The following is a 20,259-nucleotide window of genomic DNA, read 5'->3' as shown; positions in this document are numbered from 1 at the left end:
GGTCCTAAAATGTTGGTATTCTTACACTTGCCCTCAGGAAGGGACCACGCAAGGCCCCAAAACGTTGGTATTTTTGGACATATGGGACTCCGAGAGGCCATGAAATGGTGGTATTCTTCGACTTATGTGGCACAGTCTTCACAATAAAATATGTTCTATGCATCTGATAGAAGTGCTGATGACTTCCTATTTTTTTTTATCTGTTTTTATCTGGTTTTTGAAGGCCACCATCTAATCATACTTGCCAAATACCTTCAGGAGTGCAGCTTCAAGCCCGGACTTTACACTGATGACATCACACACGCAAGACATTTACGAACCCCCTCACCTGCACTTGGCTTTGCTCTTCTTCAGCCACTTGCTGAGCTGAGAATTGGGCTTTCGGTACCAGTAATAGAAGCCGTAGGCCACCAACGGAAGGACAACCAGAAAGAGAAGCAGCAGGAAGACGATGAGGCCATCTGTAACTGAAGACAGGAGATATGTTATTATTGGTGGTCACCGATTTAAAGGAGCGACTCCTTTTTGGAAAGTGGATCTAACTCAATCACCAACATTTCATAAAAGCTTTATCACTGTAGCATTTTTCCAAATGTTGTTTTCTGTCTTACAGCTTTCCCTGGTGATCCTGTTATGAAGGTCCTTGGTTAAGGCACTTCCTGTTATAGGGTGACAACGTGCTGCCTATCTCTCAATTCTGATCATGTGTTGTCATCTTGTCACATGTGCCTCTGGTGGGGAGCACAAGCGTCCATGCCTACACTGTTGGTCATGGGCAGGTGACGGGTAGAGTGCTTCCCTTCCTTGATGCCCCCCGGGACCTGGACAGGAATGGGGGCAGCATTTACTGTAACCAACCCCCTATATTTTCCTCCTGTGGCAGAAGAAACCCCCGGCTTCTCCTCCTCTTCCTCACATTCAGCTGCCACAGGAGGAAAATACAGGGGATCTGCTGTTTCCCCCTGCTGCAGGCAATCTTCAGGATGGAGACCTTGAAAGGGTCCAGTAAATATCTAATTTACCGACTCCTTCCTTTTCTGAGCAAATACAGAGAGTTGTTGAACAGCGATCACTCGCTGTGTTCATTCCTAACTGAAGCATTGTAAACTGGATTCACTATGCTTCAGTCTGCAGAGCTCTTCCTCTTCATTCATTTAGTTACATAGTAGGTGAGGTTGGAAAAAAGACACAAGTCCATGAAGTCCAACCTATGTGTGTGATTATATGTCAGTATTACATTGTATATCCCTGTACGTTGCGGTTGTTCAGGTGCTTATCCAATAGCTTTTTGAAACTATCGATGCTCCCCGCTGAGACCACCGCCTGTGGAAGGGAATTCCACATGCTTGCCGCTCTTACAGTAAAGAACCCTCTATGTAGTTTAAGGTTAAACCTCTTTTCTTCTAATTCGAATGAGAGGCCACATGTCTTGTTAAACTCCCTTCCGTGAAAAAGTTTTATCCCTATTGTGGGGTCACCAGTACGGTATTTATATATTGTGGGGTCACCAGTATGGTATTTATATATTGTGGGGTCACCAGTATGGTATTTATATCTTGTGGGGTCACCAGTCTGGTATTTATATATTGTGGGGTCACCAGTCCGGTATTTATATATTGTGGGGTCACCAGTCCGGTATTTATATATTGTGGGGTCACCAGTCCAGTATTTATATATTGTGGGGTCACCAGTCCGGTATTTATATATTGTGGGGTCACCAGTCCGGTATTTATATATTGTGGGGTCACCAGTCCGGTATTTATATATTGTGGGGTCACCAGTCCGGTATTTATATATTGTGGGGTCACCAGTCCGGTATTTATATATTGTGGGGTCACCAGTCCGGTATTTATATATTGTGGGGTCACCAGTCCAGTATTTATATATTGTGGGGTCACCAGTCCGGTATTTATATATTGTGGGGTCACCAGTCCGGTATTTATATATTGTGGGTCACCAGTCCGGTATTTGTATATTGTGGGGTCACCAGTCCGGTATTTATATATTGTGGGGTCACCAGTCCGGTATTTATATATTGTGGGGTCAACAGTCCGGTATTTATATATTGTGGGGTCACCAGTCCGGTATTTATATATTGTGGGGTCACCAGTCCGGTATTTATATATTGTGGGGTCACCAGTCCGGTATTTATATATTGTGGGGTCACCAGTCCGGTATTTATATATTGAAATCATATCCCCTCTCAGGCGTCTCTTCTCCAGAGAGAATAAGTTCAGAGCTCACAACATTTCCTCATATCTAATATCCTCCAGACCCTTTATTAGCTTTGTTGTCCTTCTTTGTAGTCGCTCCATTTCCAGTACATCCTTCCTGAGGACTGGTGCCCAGAACTGGACAGTATACTCCAGGTGCGGCCGGACCAGAGTCTTGTAGAGGGGAGAATTATCGCTTTATCTCTGGAAAGCTGAGGCTGCAGAGATGGAAATTGAGGACTGTGTCCTCAATCTCCTTTTTCTGTCTCAAAAGTGATATTTCACCAAAGTCCCCCAACAGGACTGCTAAATAAATAAATAAATAGTAAAAAAAAATAAACTACTGACACCAACTTCTGCCCGTTCTGACACCATCCACTGCTCTACTGACACCATCCACTGCTCTACTGACACCAACCTCTGCTCTACTGACACCAACCTCTGCTCTACTGACACCAACCTCTGCTCTACTGACACCAACCTCTGCTCTACTGACACCAACCTCTGCTCTACTGACACCGTCCACTGCTCTACTGACACCAACCTCTGCTCTACTGACACCGTCCTCTGCTCTACTGACACCAACCTCTGCTCTACTGACACCGTCCCCTGCTCTACTGACACCGTCCACTGCTCTACTGACACCAATCTCTGCTCTACTGACACCATCCCCTGCTCTACTGACACCAATCTCTGCTCTACTGACACCATCCCCTGCTCTACTGACACCGTCCTCTGCTCTACTGACACCAATCTCTGCTCTACTGACACCGTCCACTGCTCTACTGACACCATCCCCTGCTCTACTGACACCAATCTCTGTTCTACTGACACCGTCCACTGCTCTACTGACACCATCCCCTGCTCTACTGACACCGTCCCCTGCTCTACTGACACCAATCTCTGCTCTACTGACACCATCCCCTGCTCTACTGACACCAATCTCTGCTCTACTGACACCAATCTCTGCTCTACTGACACCGTCCTCTGCTCTACTGACACCAACCTCTGCTCTACTGACACCGTCCTCTGCTCTACTGACACCAATCTCTGCTCTACTGACACCAATCTCTGCCCTACTGACACCATCTTGTGCTCTACTGACACCAACCTCTGCTCTACTGACACCAACCTCTGCTCTACTGACACCAACCTCTGCTCTACTGACACCAACCTCTGCTCTACTGACACCAACCTCTGCTCTACTGACACCGTCCACTGCTCTACTGACACCAACCTCTGCTCTACTGACACCGTCCTCTGCTCTACTGACACCAACCTCTGCTCTACTGACACCGTCCCCTGCTCTACTGACACCGTCCACTGCTCTACTGACACCAATCTCTGCTCTACTGACACCATCCCCTGCTCTACTGACACCAATCTCTGCTCTACTGACACCATCCCCTGCTCTACTGACACCAATCTCTGCTCTACTGACACCGTCCACTGCTCTACTGACACCATCCCCTGCTCTACTGACACCAATCTCTGCTCTACTGACACCAATCTCTGCTCTACTGACACCGTCCTCTGCTCTACTGACACCAACCTCTGCTCTACTGACACCGTCCTCTGCTCTACTGACACCAATCTCTGCTCTACTGACACCAATCTCTGCCCTACTGACACCATCTTGTGCTCTACTGACACCAACCTCTGCTCTACTGACACCGTCCCCTGATCTACTAACACCAATCTCTGCCCTACTGACACCAACCTCTGCTCTACTGACACCAACCTCTGCTCTACTGACACCAACCTCTGCTCTACTGACACCAACCTCTGCTCTACTGACACCGTCCCCTGCTCTACTGACACCATCCACTGCTCTACTGACACCGTCCCCTGCTCTACTGACACCAACCTCTGCTCTACTGACACCATCCTCTGCTCTACTGACACCGTCCTCTGCTCTACTGACACCAACCTCTGCTCTACTGACACCGTCCTCTGCTCTACTGACACCATCCTCTGCTCTACTGACACCATCCTCTGCTCTACTGACACCGTCCTCTGCTCTACTGACACCATCCTCTGCTCTACTGACACCGTCCTCTGCTCTACTGACACCGTCCTCTGCTCTACTGACACCGTCCCCTGCTCTACTGACACCATCCACTGCTCTACTGACACCGTCCCCTGCTCTACTGACACCAACCTCTGCTCTACTGACACCGTCCCCTGCTCTACTGACACCAACCTCTGCTCTACTGACACCAATCTCTGCCCTACTGACACCATCCTCTGCTCTACTGACACCATCCCCTGCTCTACTGACACCATCCCCTGCTCTACTGACACCAATCTCTGCTCTACTGACACCATCCCCTGCTCTACTGACACCAACCTCTGCTCTACTGACACCAACCTCTGCTCTACTGACACCAATCTCTGCTCTACTGACACCATCCTCTGCTCTACTGACACCAACCTCTGCTCTACTGACACCAACCTCTGCTCTACTGACACCAACCTCTATTCTACTGACACCGTTCCCTGCTCTACTGACACCAACCTCTGCTCTACTGACACCAATCTCTGCCCTACTGACACCATCCTCTGCTCTACTGACACCATCCCCTGCTCTACTGACACCATCCCCTGCTCTACTGACACCAATCTCTGCTCTACTGACACCATCCCCTGCTCTACTGACACCAACCTCTGCTCTACTGACACCAACCTCTGCTCTACTGACACCAATCTCTGCTCTACTGACACCATCCTCTGCTCTACTGACACCAACCTCTGCTCTACTGACACCAACCTCTGCTCTACTGACACCAACCTCTATTCTACTGACACCGTTCCCTGCTCTACTGACACCAACCTCTGCTCTACTGACACCGTCCTCTGCTCTACTGACACCAACCTCTGCTCTACTGACACCGTCCTCTGCTCTACTGACACCAACCTCTGCTCTACTGACACCGTCCTCTGCTCTACTGACACTGTCCACTGCTCTACTGACACCAACCTCTGCTCTACTGACACCAATCTCTGCTCTACTGACACCAACCTCTGCTCTACTGACACCAATCTCTGCTCTACTGACACCAATCTCTGCTCTACTGACACCATCCTCTGTCCTACTGACTGACATTGTCCACCCTTTAAGGCAAGCTAGGTTTATTTTTTTAAATTGACACTTGCTGTATCATATTTTTAGGTTTTCCTCACTATTTAGTTAGTTTTGGCCATTTACCAAAAAAAGAAAAAAAAAAGGCTCCGAACCCGATGATCTTTGTTCTCTTTCCTGTTGCTCAGGTAGATCTCCACCTCTCGAAGGTTGCCTAGCCCTGGTCTACAGCAATATTGTGCAGCCAACAATGGAGTGAGTGCATGAAGACAGGAAGTGGCTGAAAAAGGTTGGAGGAGATTGGCAGCACTAAGATATGAAAAAGGCCCATGAAGTCACTCGCTGTCTATCAAGCAGGCCATGCAGGGTTGGGAGAGGGGGCATGTCGGCCTGTGACAGGCTGACTATGGGACCAAAGACACTGAGCATAGGCACGGCATTCGGTAGGTCCCAAGGCAAGGATGCAAACTGATCACGGCACAGCGGACCTGCTTTTGTGGGTAACCTGGTCAGAAAAAGGACAGGAAGGCATTGTTTGTGGAGAGGACTGGCAGGATCACCAGGTATTTAGTCAGAGTTTTCCAACACACAATAATTTTAGCAACAGCGCAAAAATCTGATTGTGCATGTCCGCAAAGTGTCGTTAAGAATCTCTGCCATACGCTGGCCATTTGTGCCGTGGCGGTTGGTGCTCCAAATTTTTGGGGGATGCAAACAAACTGAAAAATTTAGAAAAAAAAACATAAATTGCAGCCTCACTGTACCATCAAAGGCAGCCACTGTGCCCATCAATTGCTACCACTGTGCCCATCAAACGCAGCCGCTGTGCCCATCAAATGCAGCCGCTGTGCCCATCAATTGCTACCACTGTGCCATCAAACACAGCCACTATGCCCATCAATTGCTACCACTGTGCCCATCAAACGCAGCCGCTGTGCCCATCAAATGCTACCACTGTGCCCATCAAACGCAGCCGCTGTGCCCATCAAATGCAGCCGCTGTGCCCTTCAAATGCAGCCGCTGTGCCCATCAAATGCAGCCGCTGTGCCATATCAAATGCTCCCACTGTGCCCCATCAAATGCTCCCACTGTGCCCCATCAAATGCTCCCACTGTGCCATATAAAATGCTGCCAGTGGGCCCCCCACCCGCCGTTTGCACTTACACTGTCTCGGTGGGACAGCTCCTCAGGTGACGGGTAACAGATCTGAGCACCTGATTGGCGGAGAGGCGGTTTAGTGTTAGGAAAGCGAATATTCATTCGCTTTTCTAACACAGCATGGCGCTCACAGGCCACTTTTTTGACGCCTATTAGAGCCTATGGCTCCAATCAGGTGCTTCAAAAACAACCCCCCCCTCCCCCCTTGCCATTGTAATTTAGGCGCTTGGCACCCAAAAAGGGTCCAGTCGCCTGAATAGGGGATGGCAGTGGCAGCATGAATCTATCTATAGGTGCTCGAGGGGGTGGCAGGAGAGAGGGGGCGGTGCCCGTGTGCCCTTATGGATGCACCGCCACTGCGTTTGTGCATCTCCTAGAGCAGGATTTCCAAACTGCAGACCATAGGCCTTTGCTTGCCTTTATCTGGTCCTTGGAGAACTGTTATTTCCACTGATACAAGGCACTATTTCTTCCACTGACACCAAAGATGGAGCACGATGCCTTCCACTGACACCAACAATGGTGTACTGTTCCTCCCATTGACACCAGAGATGGGGAACTAATTCTCCCACTGACACCAATGATGAGGTGCTATTCCTCCACTGACACCAATGATGAGGTGCTATTCCTCCTCTGACACCAATGATGAGGTGCTATTCCTCCACTGACACCAATGATGAGGTGCTATTCCTCCACTGACACCAAAGAGAGCACTATGCCTCCTATTAACACCAACAATGGGGTACTATTCCTCCCATTGACACCAGAGATGGGGAACTAATTCTCCCACTGACACCAATGATGAGGTGCTATTCCTCCACTGACACCAATGATGAGGTGCTATTCCTCCCACTGACACCAAAGAGAGCACTATGCCTCCTATTAACACCAACAATGGGGTACTATTCCTCCCATTGACACCAGAGATGGGGAACTAATTCTCCCACTGACACCAATGATGAGGTGCTATTCCTCCACTGACACCAATGATGAGGTGCTATTCCTCCACTGACACCAAAGAGAGCACTATGCCTCCTATTAACACCAACAATGGGGTACTATTCCTCCCATTGACACCAGAGATGGGGAACTAATTCTCCCAGACACCAATGATGAGGTGCTATTCCTCCACTGACACCAATGATGAGGTGCTATTCCTCCACTGACACCAATGATGAGGTGCTATTCCTCCACTGACACCAATGATGAGGTGCTATTCCTCCACTGACACCAATGATGAGGTGCTATTCCTCCACTGACACCAATAATGAGGTGCTATTCCTCCACTGACACCAATAATGAGGTGCTATTCCTCCACTGACACCAATGATGAGGTGCTATTCCTCCACTGACACCAATGATGAGGTGCTATTCCTCCACTGACACCAATAATGAGGTGCTATTCCTCCACTGACACCAATAATGAGGTGCTATTCCTCCACTGACACCAATGATGAGGTGCTATTCCTCCACTGACACCAATGATGAGGTGCTATTCCTCCACTGACACCAATAATGAGGTGCTATTCCTCCACTGACACCAATAATGAGGTGCTATTCCTCCACTGACACCAATGATGAGGTGCTATTCCTCCACTGACACCAAAGAGAGCACTATGCCTCCCATTAACACCAGCAATGGGGTACTATTCCTCCCATTGACACCAGAGATGGGGAACTAATTCTCCCACTGACACCAGTGATGTGGCATTATTCCTCCCTCTGACTCCAATGATGTAATTTTTTAACTCCCACTGACCACCAAGCATTGTGTACTACTTCCACCGGCAACTGTCCAACCCCCATAAAGTCTGAAGGGCAGTAAACTGGCCCTTTGTTTCAAAAATGTTTGGAGACCCCTGTCCCAGAGTATAATATAATAGATGGACTACATTAAACACCAAGGCAGGTAAAACTCACAGTCGTCTGGTACGGGTCCGCTGTCCTCGCTGCCACCTTGGCCAGACTTGTCACAGTAGGGAGGCGCCCAACCAGAGTGACAGTGGCAGTGCTTGTTACTATTGCACACCTGAAACAAAATGAAGGAATAGGGTTAGTGCCCAATAGACATCAGTGAAGTCCCATTGGTGAATCCCATTCTGTACAGCAGCCATTCTCAACCAGGGTTCCGTGGAACCCTGGAGTTCCTCCAGAGGTTGCTAGGGGGTTCCTCCAGAGGTTGCTAGGGGTTCGTTGAGCTGTGGCTGATGAACCACCTTTTTGGTGGTGCCTACAGAGTTCAAGGTTCACCATCACTTAGCAAAGCCAGCAGCATGACATAAAATATCTTTTTAGCTGTCTTTAAGGGGAACATTCTTCCCATTGACCACCAGTATAAGGGGCATTGTTCCTATTGACCGCTGATGAACTGGTTTTAGTAAGGGTTCCTCAAGACCTGAAAATTATTTTTGGGGTTCCCCTAGGGTTAAAAGGTTGAGAAAGCCTGCTGTACAGAATAAAAACATTTCCCTTTCCTATGGGTGAGCATCTCTAATACAGTAGAAGAAAAAATATTTCTCTTTATTAAAGTATAACCGGATGCTTGCTCAGGCCAACCTGCCTTACTTTTAACTAAAGTATTCCTTTTTGGTGGACTGGCCCAAATTGGCACAAAAAGAAGCTGCCATCTCCAAGTGTAACACCTAATTTGTTGAGTGGGCTACACTGTGTCCACAACTAATTCCCCCTCCAGTACCAACCCACAGCAGCAACAACCCTATACTCAATGCCCTCCACAACCTCAGTTCCAAACATTGACCCACAACATCACTTTTAGCCCCTCGGTGTCATTTCAAAGCAACAACATTGGCTGCAACTGTCAACCCACAAGAACTTCAGCTTCCACTCCCAACCTACAGCTTATACGAGAAGTAGTTGTTTAGGGATGTTAGCATCCTACCTATACAGACAAAGATGCAACAACTATTGTCATATATTATACTCTAATTAGCAGCATTGCCCACTAGGTGGCATTGTTACATTTGATGCTGGGCATAACTTATTGTTCTTTTTAGAGGAACTATTTGGTTATGATGTAATTTCCTGTGTTTCTCTGTTCCCATTGCTTCCCAACAGAACAAGAAGGCCCAGCCATGTGTCCAGCACTATCTTGACCTATAAAAGTCATATCTGCAGCAGTTCTCCAAAAGTAACAGCTGGTGGTTGTACTTGTTAAAGCGGTTCTTCACCCTAAAGGGGAAGTTCCGCTAGTATTATCCCTCCCCCCCCTCCGGTGCCACAATCGGCACCTTTCGGGGGGGAGGGGGGTGCAGTTACCTGGATAATCCAGGTAACTGCACCCACTTCCGGACAGACCGCCGCATGGCTCCGCCCACCGCCGCATGGCTCCGCCCCCCCGTTGTGTTCTGGGAAGCACACAGTTCCCAGAGACACAGCGGGGAACCAGCGCAGCGCGACTCGCGCATGCGCAGTAGGGAACCGGGCAGTGAAGCCCTCATGCTTCACTTCCCGATTCCCTGACAGAGGATGGCGGCGGTGCCTGCAGCGAGACGAGCGATCGCTCGTCATCTGCCGCCGATATCGCTGGAACCTGGGACAGGTAAGTGTGATATTATTAAAAGTCAGCAGCTGCAATATTAGTAGCTGCTGGCTTTTAATATTTTTTTTTTAGGTGCAGCTCCTCTTTAATTACATTTCTGCCCCCAATGACAAACTCACCCTTCTAGTGTCAACCCACAGTAACAACCTTAAACCTAATGTTCTCCACAACATTAGCTCCACCAATCGACCTTTATGTCCTTCACAACTTTAGCTACAACCTAATATACTTTACAACTTATGATTCAACCATTGACCATTGTAGGAGCGGCTCCTGAGGAGCACGCGCTATGCGTTTTTCAAAGTTAAACTTTGCTTAAACTGCAGTTCGGTTTGGGTTTATTTGTCTAAATTGAACCTCTGCATCAGTCTGACTGGACTGTGAGATGTTCAGCCTGGCCACAGGGGTGACACTGTCTCTTGTGGCAGGCGTGGAACTATGGTCTGGTTAGGTGCTTAGGTTACTCTCTTTCGGAGCCAGGTCAGTGGAAGTGGCCTTCTCGCCGAGGGTATTTAAGATGCGGACGTCACGTGGTTCGGGGTTCCGGTCCAGTATGATGTGCTGATTACATGGTGCTGGTCTTCCTGACCAGCCCCCTGGAAGGCTATGGCCTGGGGTGCGGATCCACCTGACTTTAATGTCTCGGGGCTGGCTAGCCCGAAGCAAGGAAACTAAAGGAGGATTCTATGGTGGTTGGGTGCCATCTCTGGTTCGGGAGAGACCCAGTGTACTTCAAGCATTCCAGGGGAGGACTCTTTAGAAGAACACCACGTGTGGGTTGGTTTTCTTAACAAGAGCCTGGAAGGGCTGAAGTAACCAAGAGAATCCCATCTTGTGGATATCGCCAAGCAGGCTGAAAGATCCAGGTATCCTACGAGTGTTTCAAGTTTAGTTACCCTACATGTTCTACAACAATGTCTGTGGCAGAGACTTGTTCCTGAGTAAAGCACCTCCTTGGCTGCTAGGCCTTGTGAGAGAGGGACTGTCCAACCTGAGTGATCATCCAGCTGCGAATGGCTATTCTCTGGATGCAGTCAAAGTAAGCAAGTTCTTCAATGTTTTTGACTTTGACACTTAGCCCTTGTACACACGATCGGAGATTCCGATGGAATGTGTCCGATCGGAGCGTTTTGTCGGATATTCCAACTGTGTGTGGTCTGCATCGGACTGTTTCCGTCGGAATATCCGTCAGGCCAAATTTTCCAACTTGCCGGAAATATTTTCCGACAAAATGCTCCGATCGGACATACTCCGATCATGTGTCGAGAATTCCGATCGGACAAAGTGCCACGCATGCTCAGATCAAATTCCTACATCAAAGCTATTGGCTACTAGCCTGAACGTAGTCCCGTCGTAACGAAATAACGTCATCACGTTCTGAACGATCGGATTTTCCGACAACTTCGTCCGACCGTGTGTATACAACAGTTTTGGACAAAATCCGTCGGACAAAATCCGACGGATTTGGTTGTCGGAATCGCCGACCGTGTGTACAAGGGCTAAGAGTACCTGAACTTCCTTTCCAACCCAGTGATCCCAAGTTGAAAGACTGTTCGCCTAGAGGCGATTCAGTTCGCATTGTGCGCTATACAAGTATTTCATTCATTCACTTGACTGAGTTTTGAAAATAAAATCCATTCAAGTGGATCTGTTGTCTGTCTCGAGTTACTGGGCTATTTACCACGGGACACCCCTAGACATGCCACAAGGAAAACAGAAGGTAACGGTAAGCCCAAAAATAACCAGCAGCTCCTTCGGGGGGTAAATGCTACACCATATTTTGTACCCCCCCCCCCCCATTCCCAATGTAATCTCAAAGCTATAACTTTGGCTGCAAATGTCAACCCACAAAGACGTTCACCTCCCACTGTCAACCTACAGCATCCCCCAACATGCTACCACTATTCCCAGCTGATCTACTCCAACCAAAAACCCATAACAACTCTTTCGGCTCCGATATCATCCCATAAAAGCAAAATCAGCCTCAACTGTCAGCCCACAAAACCCTTTTCAGTCTTCCCCATCCGCTCACAACTGCTTAAAATCCCAACATCTACTTACAAAAACTTCAGCTCCCACCATCTACCATAAAAATGTCCAATCCAAACATCAACCCACAGCAACAGCCCACCTGGTTAACCCACAACCTCTTGAATGCATGGCACTGCTGCATATCTCACCCCATGTCCATTACATTGAGACAAACACTTCTCCAGTTCGATGAAGGAGGCATTCTTACACTGGCGATCTTGGCACACCTGAAACCAGAAGAGAAGAGGGAGTTTTCGACATGGTCTCTTGCATATATTTCAAGTGTTAGGGGTAGAAAGCAAATTGGAAATGACATGGCATTCTAGATTCATGAAAGTTTTCATTTATTCAGCATATAGTATAGCTAGTATTAATTTGTCACTTTCAGCCAGACTTGTTCTATAAAGCTGAAGGACATATTGCTACTCGCCCTAGTGGCTTTATCAGTCCCTGAACTGAGGAAGCCTTTTAGATGAGTGGTGAAACACCTTCAAAAGTGGATACAGCTAGGATCACCACCCCAAGTTCCTAGTACATGAAGATGCAGTCTCACCATTGACTGTTAATGGTTGTCTATATGTACTGTGAATCCATGAAGGTCCATGGAAGGGTCATATCTCCATCCATGGTCCATAATGGTAATGTTGTATTGTTTCTTTGGTCGACTGATACCAAAAAAAAATCATGCTGTCTTCATTTGTATTCAATGGTCAACCATACCCAAACGATAGCACAAGCTGACGAATTGACTGACATACTAGGTTCTTATAATTCTAGGAACTCCAGTGGTGAATTTCAGCAGAATTGAAGTTCTATTTCAAAGATGCAGCCAGTAAAAAGACTAGTTGGATAATCCAGCTACGAGGAAAGTGATACCATTATCGTGGCTCTATACCTGATTAGAGACTTGAAGTAACATGGGGAGCTCTAGAAATTCGGTCTCACTCAAAGAATTATTTGAAAAGGGATTCAATCCCTTGGGCCCTTAATATGCATCTGGTTCACCATTCCTATACATTTTACAGGCTTCCATTTTTTTAGCTATTACCGTCTAAATGCAGTTGTGACCATTCTACCTTCATGCATGGTCCATATTGACCATAGATGATTGTGAGCCCTCATTGTTGCCCTCTGCTACCTAGATACCTAGACCAACAAGACTATCCAGACCAGTGTTTCTCAACTCCAGTCCTCAAGGCGCCCCAACAGGTCATGTTTTCAGGATTTCCCTCAGATGAAACCGCTGTGGTAATTACTGAGGCAGTGAACCTGATCAAATCCCCTGCGCAAAATAACGACAAGCCTAAAAACATGACCTGTTGGGGCGCCTTGAGGACCTGGAGTTGAGAAACCCTGATCCAGACAACCCCCTACAGTGGTGTGAAAAAGTGTTTGCCCCCTTCCTCATTTCCTGTTCCTTTGCATGTTTGTCACACTTAAGTGTTTCGGAACATCAAACCAATTTAAACAATAGTCAAGGACAACACAAGTAAACACAAAATGCAATTTGTAAATGAAGGTGTTTATTATTAAAGGTGAAAAAAAATCCAAACCATCATGGCCCTGTGTGAAAAAGTGATTGCCCCCTTGTTAAAACATACTATAACTGTGGTTGTCCACACCTGAGTTCAATTTCTCTAGCCACACCCAGGCCTGATTATTGCCACACCTGTTCACAATCAAGGCCTCACTTAAATAGGAGCTGCTTGACACAGTAAGGTCCACCAGAAGATCCTTAAAAGCTACACATCATGCCGAGACCCAAAGAAATTCAGGAACAATTGAGAAAGAAAGTAATTGAGATCTATCAGTCTGGAAAGGGTTATAAAGCCATTTCCAAAGCTTTGGGAATCCAGCGAACCACAGTGAGAGCCATTATCCACAAATGGCGAAGACATGGAACAGTGGTGAACCTTCCCAGGAGTGGCCGGCCGCCCAAAATTACCCCAAGAGCGCAGCGACGACTCATCCAAGAGGTCACAAAAGACCCCACAACAACGTCCAAGGAACTGCAGGCCTCACTTGCCTCAGTTAAGGTCAGCGTTCATGTCTCCACCATCAGGAAAAGACTGGGCAAAAATGGCCTGCATGGCAGAGTTCCAAGGAGAAAACCACTGCTGAGCAAAAAGAACATCAAAGCTCGTCTCAATTTCTCCACAACACATCTTGATGATCCCCAAGACTTTTGGGACAACATTCTGTGGACCGATGAGACAAAAGTGGAACTCTTTGGAAGGTGTGTGTCCAAGTATATCTGGCGTAGAAGGAACACTGCATTTCATAAATAGAACATTATACCAACAGTAAAATATGGTGGTGGTAGTGTGATGGTCTGGGGCTGTTTTGCTGCTTCAGGACCTGGAAGACTTGCCGTGATAAAAGGAACTATGAATTCTGCTGTCTACCAAGAGATCCTGAAGGAGAATGTCCGACCATCTGTTCGTGTACTCAAGCTGAAACGAACTTGGGTTCTGCAGCAGGACAATGATCCTAAACACACCAGCAAGTCCACCACCGAATGGCTGAAGAAAAACAAAATGAAGGCTTTGGAGTGGCCTAGCCAAAGTCCTGACCTGAATCCTATTAAGATGTTGTGGTATGACCTTAAAAAGGCCGTTCATGCTCGAAAACCCTCTAATGTAACTGAATTAGGACAATTCTGCAAAGATGAGTGGGCTAAAATTCCTTCAGGACGCTGTAAAAGCCTCATTGCACGTTATCGCAAACGCTTGGTTGCAGTTGTTGCTGCTAAGGGTGGCCCAACCAGTTATTAGGTTTAGGGGGCAATCACTTTTTCACACAGGGCCATGATGGTTTGGATTTTTTTTCACCTTTAATAATAAACACCTTCATTTACAAATTGCATTTTGTGTTTACTTGTGTTGTCCTTGACTATTTTTTAAATTGGTTTGATGTTCCGAAACACTTAAAGCGGGAGTCCACCAGGACTCCGCGTTTTTTTTTTTTTTTTTAAAAGCCAGCAGCTACAAATACTGCAGCTGCTGACTTTTAAATAGTGACACTTACCTGTCCAGCGCGCCCGCGATGTCGGCACCCGAAGCCGATCGCTCGCTCGGCTGCCGGGTCCCGCCGCCATCTTGGGTATGGGAATCAGGAAATGGAGCCTTTCGGCTTCATTTCCCGGTTCCCTACTGCGCATGCGCGAGCCGCGCGGCGCAATCCGGACGGTCCCCGCTGCCTCTGGGAGCTGTGTGTTTCCCAGCAGGCAGCGGGGCACTTGCTGAAGGGGGCGGGCGCTTGCGGAACGGGGGCGTAACGTACGCCCGTTCCGCAGAGAGCTAGCCCGGAAGTGGGTGCAGTTACCTGGATTATCCAGGTAACTGCACCCCCCTCCCCCCTGAAAGGTGCCGATTGTGGCGCCGGAGGGGGGGGGGGGGATTCCGATGAGCGGAGGTCCATTTTAGGGTGGACCTCCGCTTTAAGTGTGACAAACATGCAAAGGAACAGGAAATGAGGAAGGGGGCAAACACTTTTTCACACCACTGTATATTTGGGTCTATCCAGACATGGACCACCAGGCTTACCATGCCGTCTCCACACTTGGTTCCTGTCATTACAAGGCCCGGATCGGAGGAGTCTCCTTCGTCTTCCTGCATTGAATAAGAATGTGCACCTCGACACTTCACCTCGTACCCATCAATGTTAATGGTGGTGTCCATGGAGACCGTGTTGTCCTGCTTGGGTTTGTCAGCGCTGCTCTGGCACTGGATTTTGCCACATTTGGCATCTCTGTCAGGGACAGTTGCAATAATATTATAACAACTTAATAACAATATAACTTAATATTACCCAGATGAATAAATGCACCACATGTTAGTATATAAAATACATGTAATAGTGAGGTGCTGATATTTTTTCCAGCACCCTGTGCTTTGACTAATGCCGCTTACACACGTCCGGACTTTTCGACCGTCTAGGTCGGGCGGTCTTCTCGACGGACTTTCGGCGGAGTTCCGATGGACTTTCCGAACAAACGGACTTGGCCACACACAAGCACACCAAAGTCCGACGGATTTGAACGTGATGACGTACGACCGGACTAGAATAAGGAAATTCATAGCCAGTAGCTGCCCTAGCGTCGGTTTTCATCCGTCAGACTAGCATACAAACGAACTGATTTTTCGACCGGACTCGAGTCCGTCGGAAAGATTTGAAACATGTTTTATTTCTAGGTCCGTCTGACTTTTGGGGGAAAAAAAAAGTCCGCTGGAGCCCACACACGATCGTAATATCCGACGGATTCATTCCCGTCGGACCCAGTTCGGTCGCATGTACGCGGCATTAGATGACTTTGATAAAATAACAAGCTGCATCTAAAGGAGGGTTTCCCAACCAGGGTTCCATGGAAGCCTAAAGCCCCGTACACACGAGAGGACTTATGTCCGACAGACTTCCGAAGGAGTTCTGTCGGAGTTCTGCTGGAATTCCGACGGAGTTCTGACAGACTTTTTCGGCTGAGCGGACTTGGCCACACACAATCACACTAAACTCCGACGGATTCGAACGTGATGACGTACGACTCGGCTCGAATAAGGAAGTTCATAGCCAGTAGCCAATAGCTGCCCTAGCGTCGGTTTTAGTCCGTCAGACTAGCACACACACGAGCGGATTTTTCGAAGGGGACCGGGTCCGGCGGAGTTCCTTCGGAAAAATTTGAAGCATGTTCCATATTCTAAAGTCCCTCGGACTTTGGCAAGTCAAAAGTCCGTTGCAGCCCACACACGATCGGATAGTCTGACGGACTCAGTCCTTCGGACTTTGGATGTTGAAAAGTCCGCTCGTGTGTACGCGGCATAAGGGTTCCTCCAGAGGTTGCTAGGGGTTCCTTGTGCAATGAGCAATTTTTGAGTCTCAGACAAGTTCCCACTGACACCATTGATCTTTTTAGTTATCTGTAAGGGGGGGGGAATTGTTCCCAACTACTAGAAGTGTAAGCAACATTCTTTCCACTGACCACCTTCACTAATGTATCATACGTTGTATAAGTTTAAGGTATTCTCGCGCCAAACTAAATAACCTAAAACAGAATAGAGACTATGGTTGCAGAAAAACACCGGCAGGAGTACTAACCCTCCCCTAAATGTGTGTAATACTAAATTAATAAGTGGTGTTGCGCTCCAAATAGATAATCAGTGAATAGATATATAAATAAATAAACTGGATAAATTATCTTAATATCAATAAATAAATAAATAAATAAATAAATAAATAAAGTAAATAATTACATAAAATAGCTAGGTGCCAGTGAATGCATAAGTGCTCAAAAAAAACTCCGGATAATATATATATATCCACTCAAAATTGATTAGATCAAGATGTGCACCTTCACGGTGCTAACGGTATCCAATCAAGTGCAATGTGAACAATCAGTAATCCACGCATAAGAGCATAAAATTTAAGTGAAAAATGTGCAACATAAAAATAAATAATAAATAAATGCAATGCAATAAAAATCCAGTGTATCTTAATCCATAAAGTGCATAAAAAAAATAAAAATAAAAAAAATAATCAAAGTCAAAACAAGCATCCAATGTATCTTAGAACTATAGCATCAAAGACAACTGTATTCAATCGTGCAATCTGTGAGTCCATACAGTGCCAAAAAATAAACAAGCTACGTGAACAAGAAGGCTGATTCCACCGGTGCTCTTGTGAATCCTCAGTAGTAAGGTGTTCACACACTAGGTGCAATGGCTACCTTACCTCACTGCTGTAAGGTAAACAGCATTCCAATAAATATAATGTTGCTATCAGCTGGTACAAATACTGTAGGTAGTTCCCTCTGGGTGCTCAGCCGTAAATCATAAGCAATATTTAATGACATAAAATCACACAGTATACAACAAACGAGCGCCGCGCTCGTACTCCGGACGTCACTTCCGGTGTCCTCGCTCTCCTATAGTGTTCCTACGCGTATCGTCACTAATCATGTGACTTCATCAGGGAATGATCCCCCTGATGAAGTCACATGATTAGTGACGATACGCGTAGGAACACTATAGGAGAGCGAGGACACACGGAAGTGACGTCCGGAGTACGAGCGCGGCGCTCGTTTGTTGTATACTGTGTGATTTTGGATACCGTTAGCACCGTGAAGGTGCACATCTTGATCTAATCAATTTTGAGTGGATATATATATTATCCGGAGTTTTTTGAGCACTTATGCATTCACTGGCACCTAGCTTTTTTATGTAATTATTTACTTTATTTATTTATTTATTGATATTAAGATAATTTATCCAGTTTATTTATTTATATATCTATTCACTGATTATCATACGTTGTAGATATATTAACTTTTAGCAGGGGTTCCCTAAGCCCCTGTACACACGGTCGGACATTCTGACAACCAAATCCGTTGGATTTTGTCTGACGGATTTTTGTCTGAAACTGTTGCATACACACGGTCGGACAAAGTTGTCGGAAAATCCGGTTGTACATAACGTGATGACGTTATTTTGTTAGGACGGGACTACGTTCACGCTAGTAGCCAATAGCTTTGGTGTAGGAATTTGATCTGAGCATGCGTGGCACTTTGTCCGATCGGAATTCTCTACACATGATCGGAGCATGTTGTCGGAAAATTTTATAGACAAGTTGGAAAACTTGGTCCGTCGGATATTCCGACGGAAACAGTCCGATGGAGACCACACACAGTCGGATTATCCGACAATACGGTCCGATCGGACACATTCCGTCGGAATCTCCGAACCGTGTGTACAAGGGCTAAGACCGGAAAGTTATTTTTAAGGGTTTCTCCATCTTGAAAAAGTTGAGAAAGGCTGATCTAAAGGGATGCTAGTCTGCCTTGATTCACTTTACTCTGTACAGATCTCCTGTAGCTTGAAAGGTAAGGTACTGTAAATGGAAGGAGATCTAAACTGAGGGAAACATTTATGAGAGCCCTCAAATGAGCTCAGAGTCTAGATTCTCATCTGTGCCTTTGCTGCAGGGCGCGTTTGTGCGGGCAGAGCAGTCTCTTTATTTGAATGAGCTGCTGTACATGTAGGGAAACGTTGGGGAAATTGTCCCGATCCTTTTGTGAAACTGCAGCCGCATGGAAACTGCAGCACCATGTGGTTCAGCGCGTTTCGGCACATTGGAAAACGTGCTGCGTTTTCCAATTGCATGGTGGGACCATTGAGAATTATACGTCAGCTAAACAGCAGTGTGTTTTGGCTGGGGGTGCAGGAACGCATGCAATTTCCACACGTTGTGTGAACCTATGGGTGCGGGAGTGTCAACCACCTGGCAAGAATAGCAAAAAAAAAAAAGGTTCCTTTGTCCAAGACAGCAATGAAGAGCCAATATAGGCAGACTGTTAGATCAGCGTCCAATCATAACTTACTTGGGTTTGCACTTTACAAAGTTGCCGCCCTGCGGGTCTTTCCCGCAGTTTCCATATCGGTCTCCAGCCTTGTTCACGTCAATGAAGCAAATGTCGGGGGCCGGTCGAGCTCCTGGAAACACACACCCAAGAATAAGACGGTTACTTAGGGTCCGGTAAATCATTTTTCTTACATTGTACAGGGGACAAGGGCCCAATCGGCTGGATAAATAATAATAAATAATAAATATGATTTTTTTCAACGTTATACGGAAGGGGTTCTTTTCAGTAAAAGTGACTACTCTGTGCCACTAGGCTTGTATTGTATGTATTGCGAAATAATATACAAAAATGAAGCAATCAAAACAAACTGGATAACAGGTACCCCATCCCAATATTGCATATAACAAAAAATGAGGGAGGAGAAAGGGAAAAGGGGCTGGAGGGTAACCAACCCCCGGGACTTTTAAACGGTACCAAAAATAGGAAAGGATCAGAAATAATACCCACAGAAATAATACATTCTCTTTATTAAATATTTAGTAAAAATTAAAAATGAAGTCCGTAAATAAATACATATACAGTCTTCAAGAGAATCAATTCATGGAAATGTATACAAGGGAGGTACAGTTCAAATCACCATGAAATGTTACCAGTCCAACACATTTACATATGCTCTGATTTTCTTTTCTTTCTACATGTTTCGCTCTCATGAGCTTCTTCAGGATAATGCATCGAAAATATTAAAAACTAAGAGAGATACAGAAATTTAAAAATCATGACAAAGTGCGGGGGTATTATACATCATTAGATGTTATATTATAATCAAAATATAACATCTAATGATGTATAATACCCCCGTACTTTG

At 46.5% G+C, this 20,259-nt stretch overlaps 1 protein-coding gene across 2 annotated transcripts in view; it reads right to left on the bottom strand.

The window, feature by feature from the left end:
• Positions 1 to 20,259, bottom strand: part of LOC143975793 (disintegrin and metalloproteinase domain-containing protein 33-like) — a 214,645-nt gene that overhangs the window by 17,157 nt on the left and 177,229 nt on the right. Inside the window, exons 15-19 of one of the 2 annotated variants that reach the window (XM_077478326.1) lie at positions 19,413 to 19,524; positions 15,589 to 15,793; positions 12,193 to 12,270; positions 8,374 to 8,482; positions 329 to 467 (exon numbers count right to left, since the gene is read on the bottom strand). In XM_077478326.1, the coding sequence (XP_077334452.1) occupies positions 329 to 467; positions 8,374 to 8,482; positions 12,193 to 12,270; positions 15,589 to 15,793; positions 19,413 to 19,524 (643 nt within the window). The remainder of the gene's footprint in view (positions 1 to 328; positions 468 to 8,373; positions 8,483 to 12,192; positions 12,271 to 15,588; positions 15,794 to 19,412; positions 19,525 to 20,259) is intronic. The other variant, XM_077478327.1, reaches the window with a different exon arrangement.

Source organism: Lithobates pipiens, unplaced genomic scaffold (assembly GCF_037356315.1).
Source record: "Lithobates pipiens isolate NorthernLeopardFrog02 unplaced genomic scaffold, aLitPip1_a1.2 Scaffold_13, whole genome shotgun sequence".
In the NCBI taxonomy this organism is placed as follows: Eukaryota; Metazoa; Chordata; class Amphibia; order Anura; family Ranidae; genus Lithobates; species Lithobates pipiens.
This window is presented reverse-complemented; position numbering and strand designations above follow the sequence as displayed.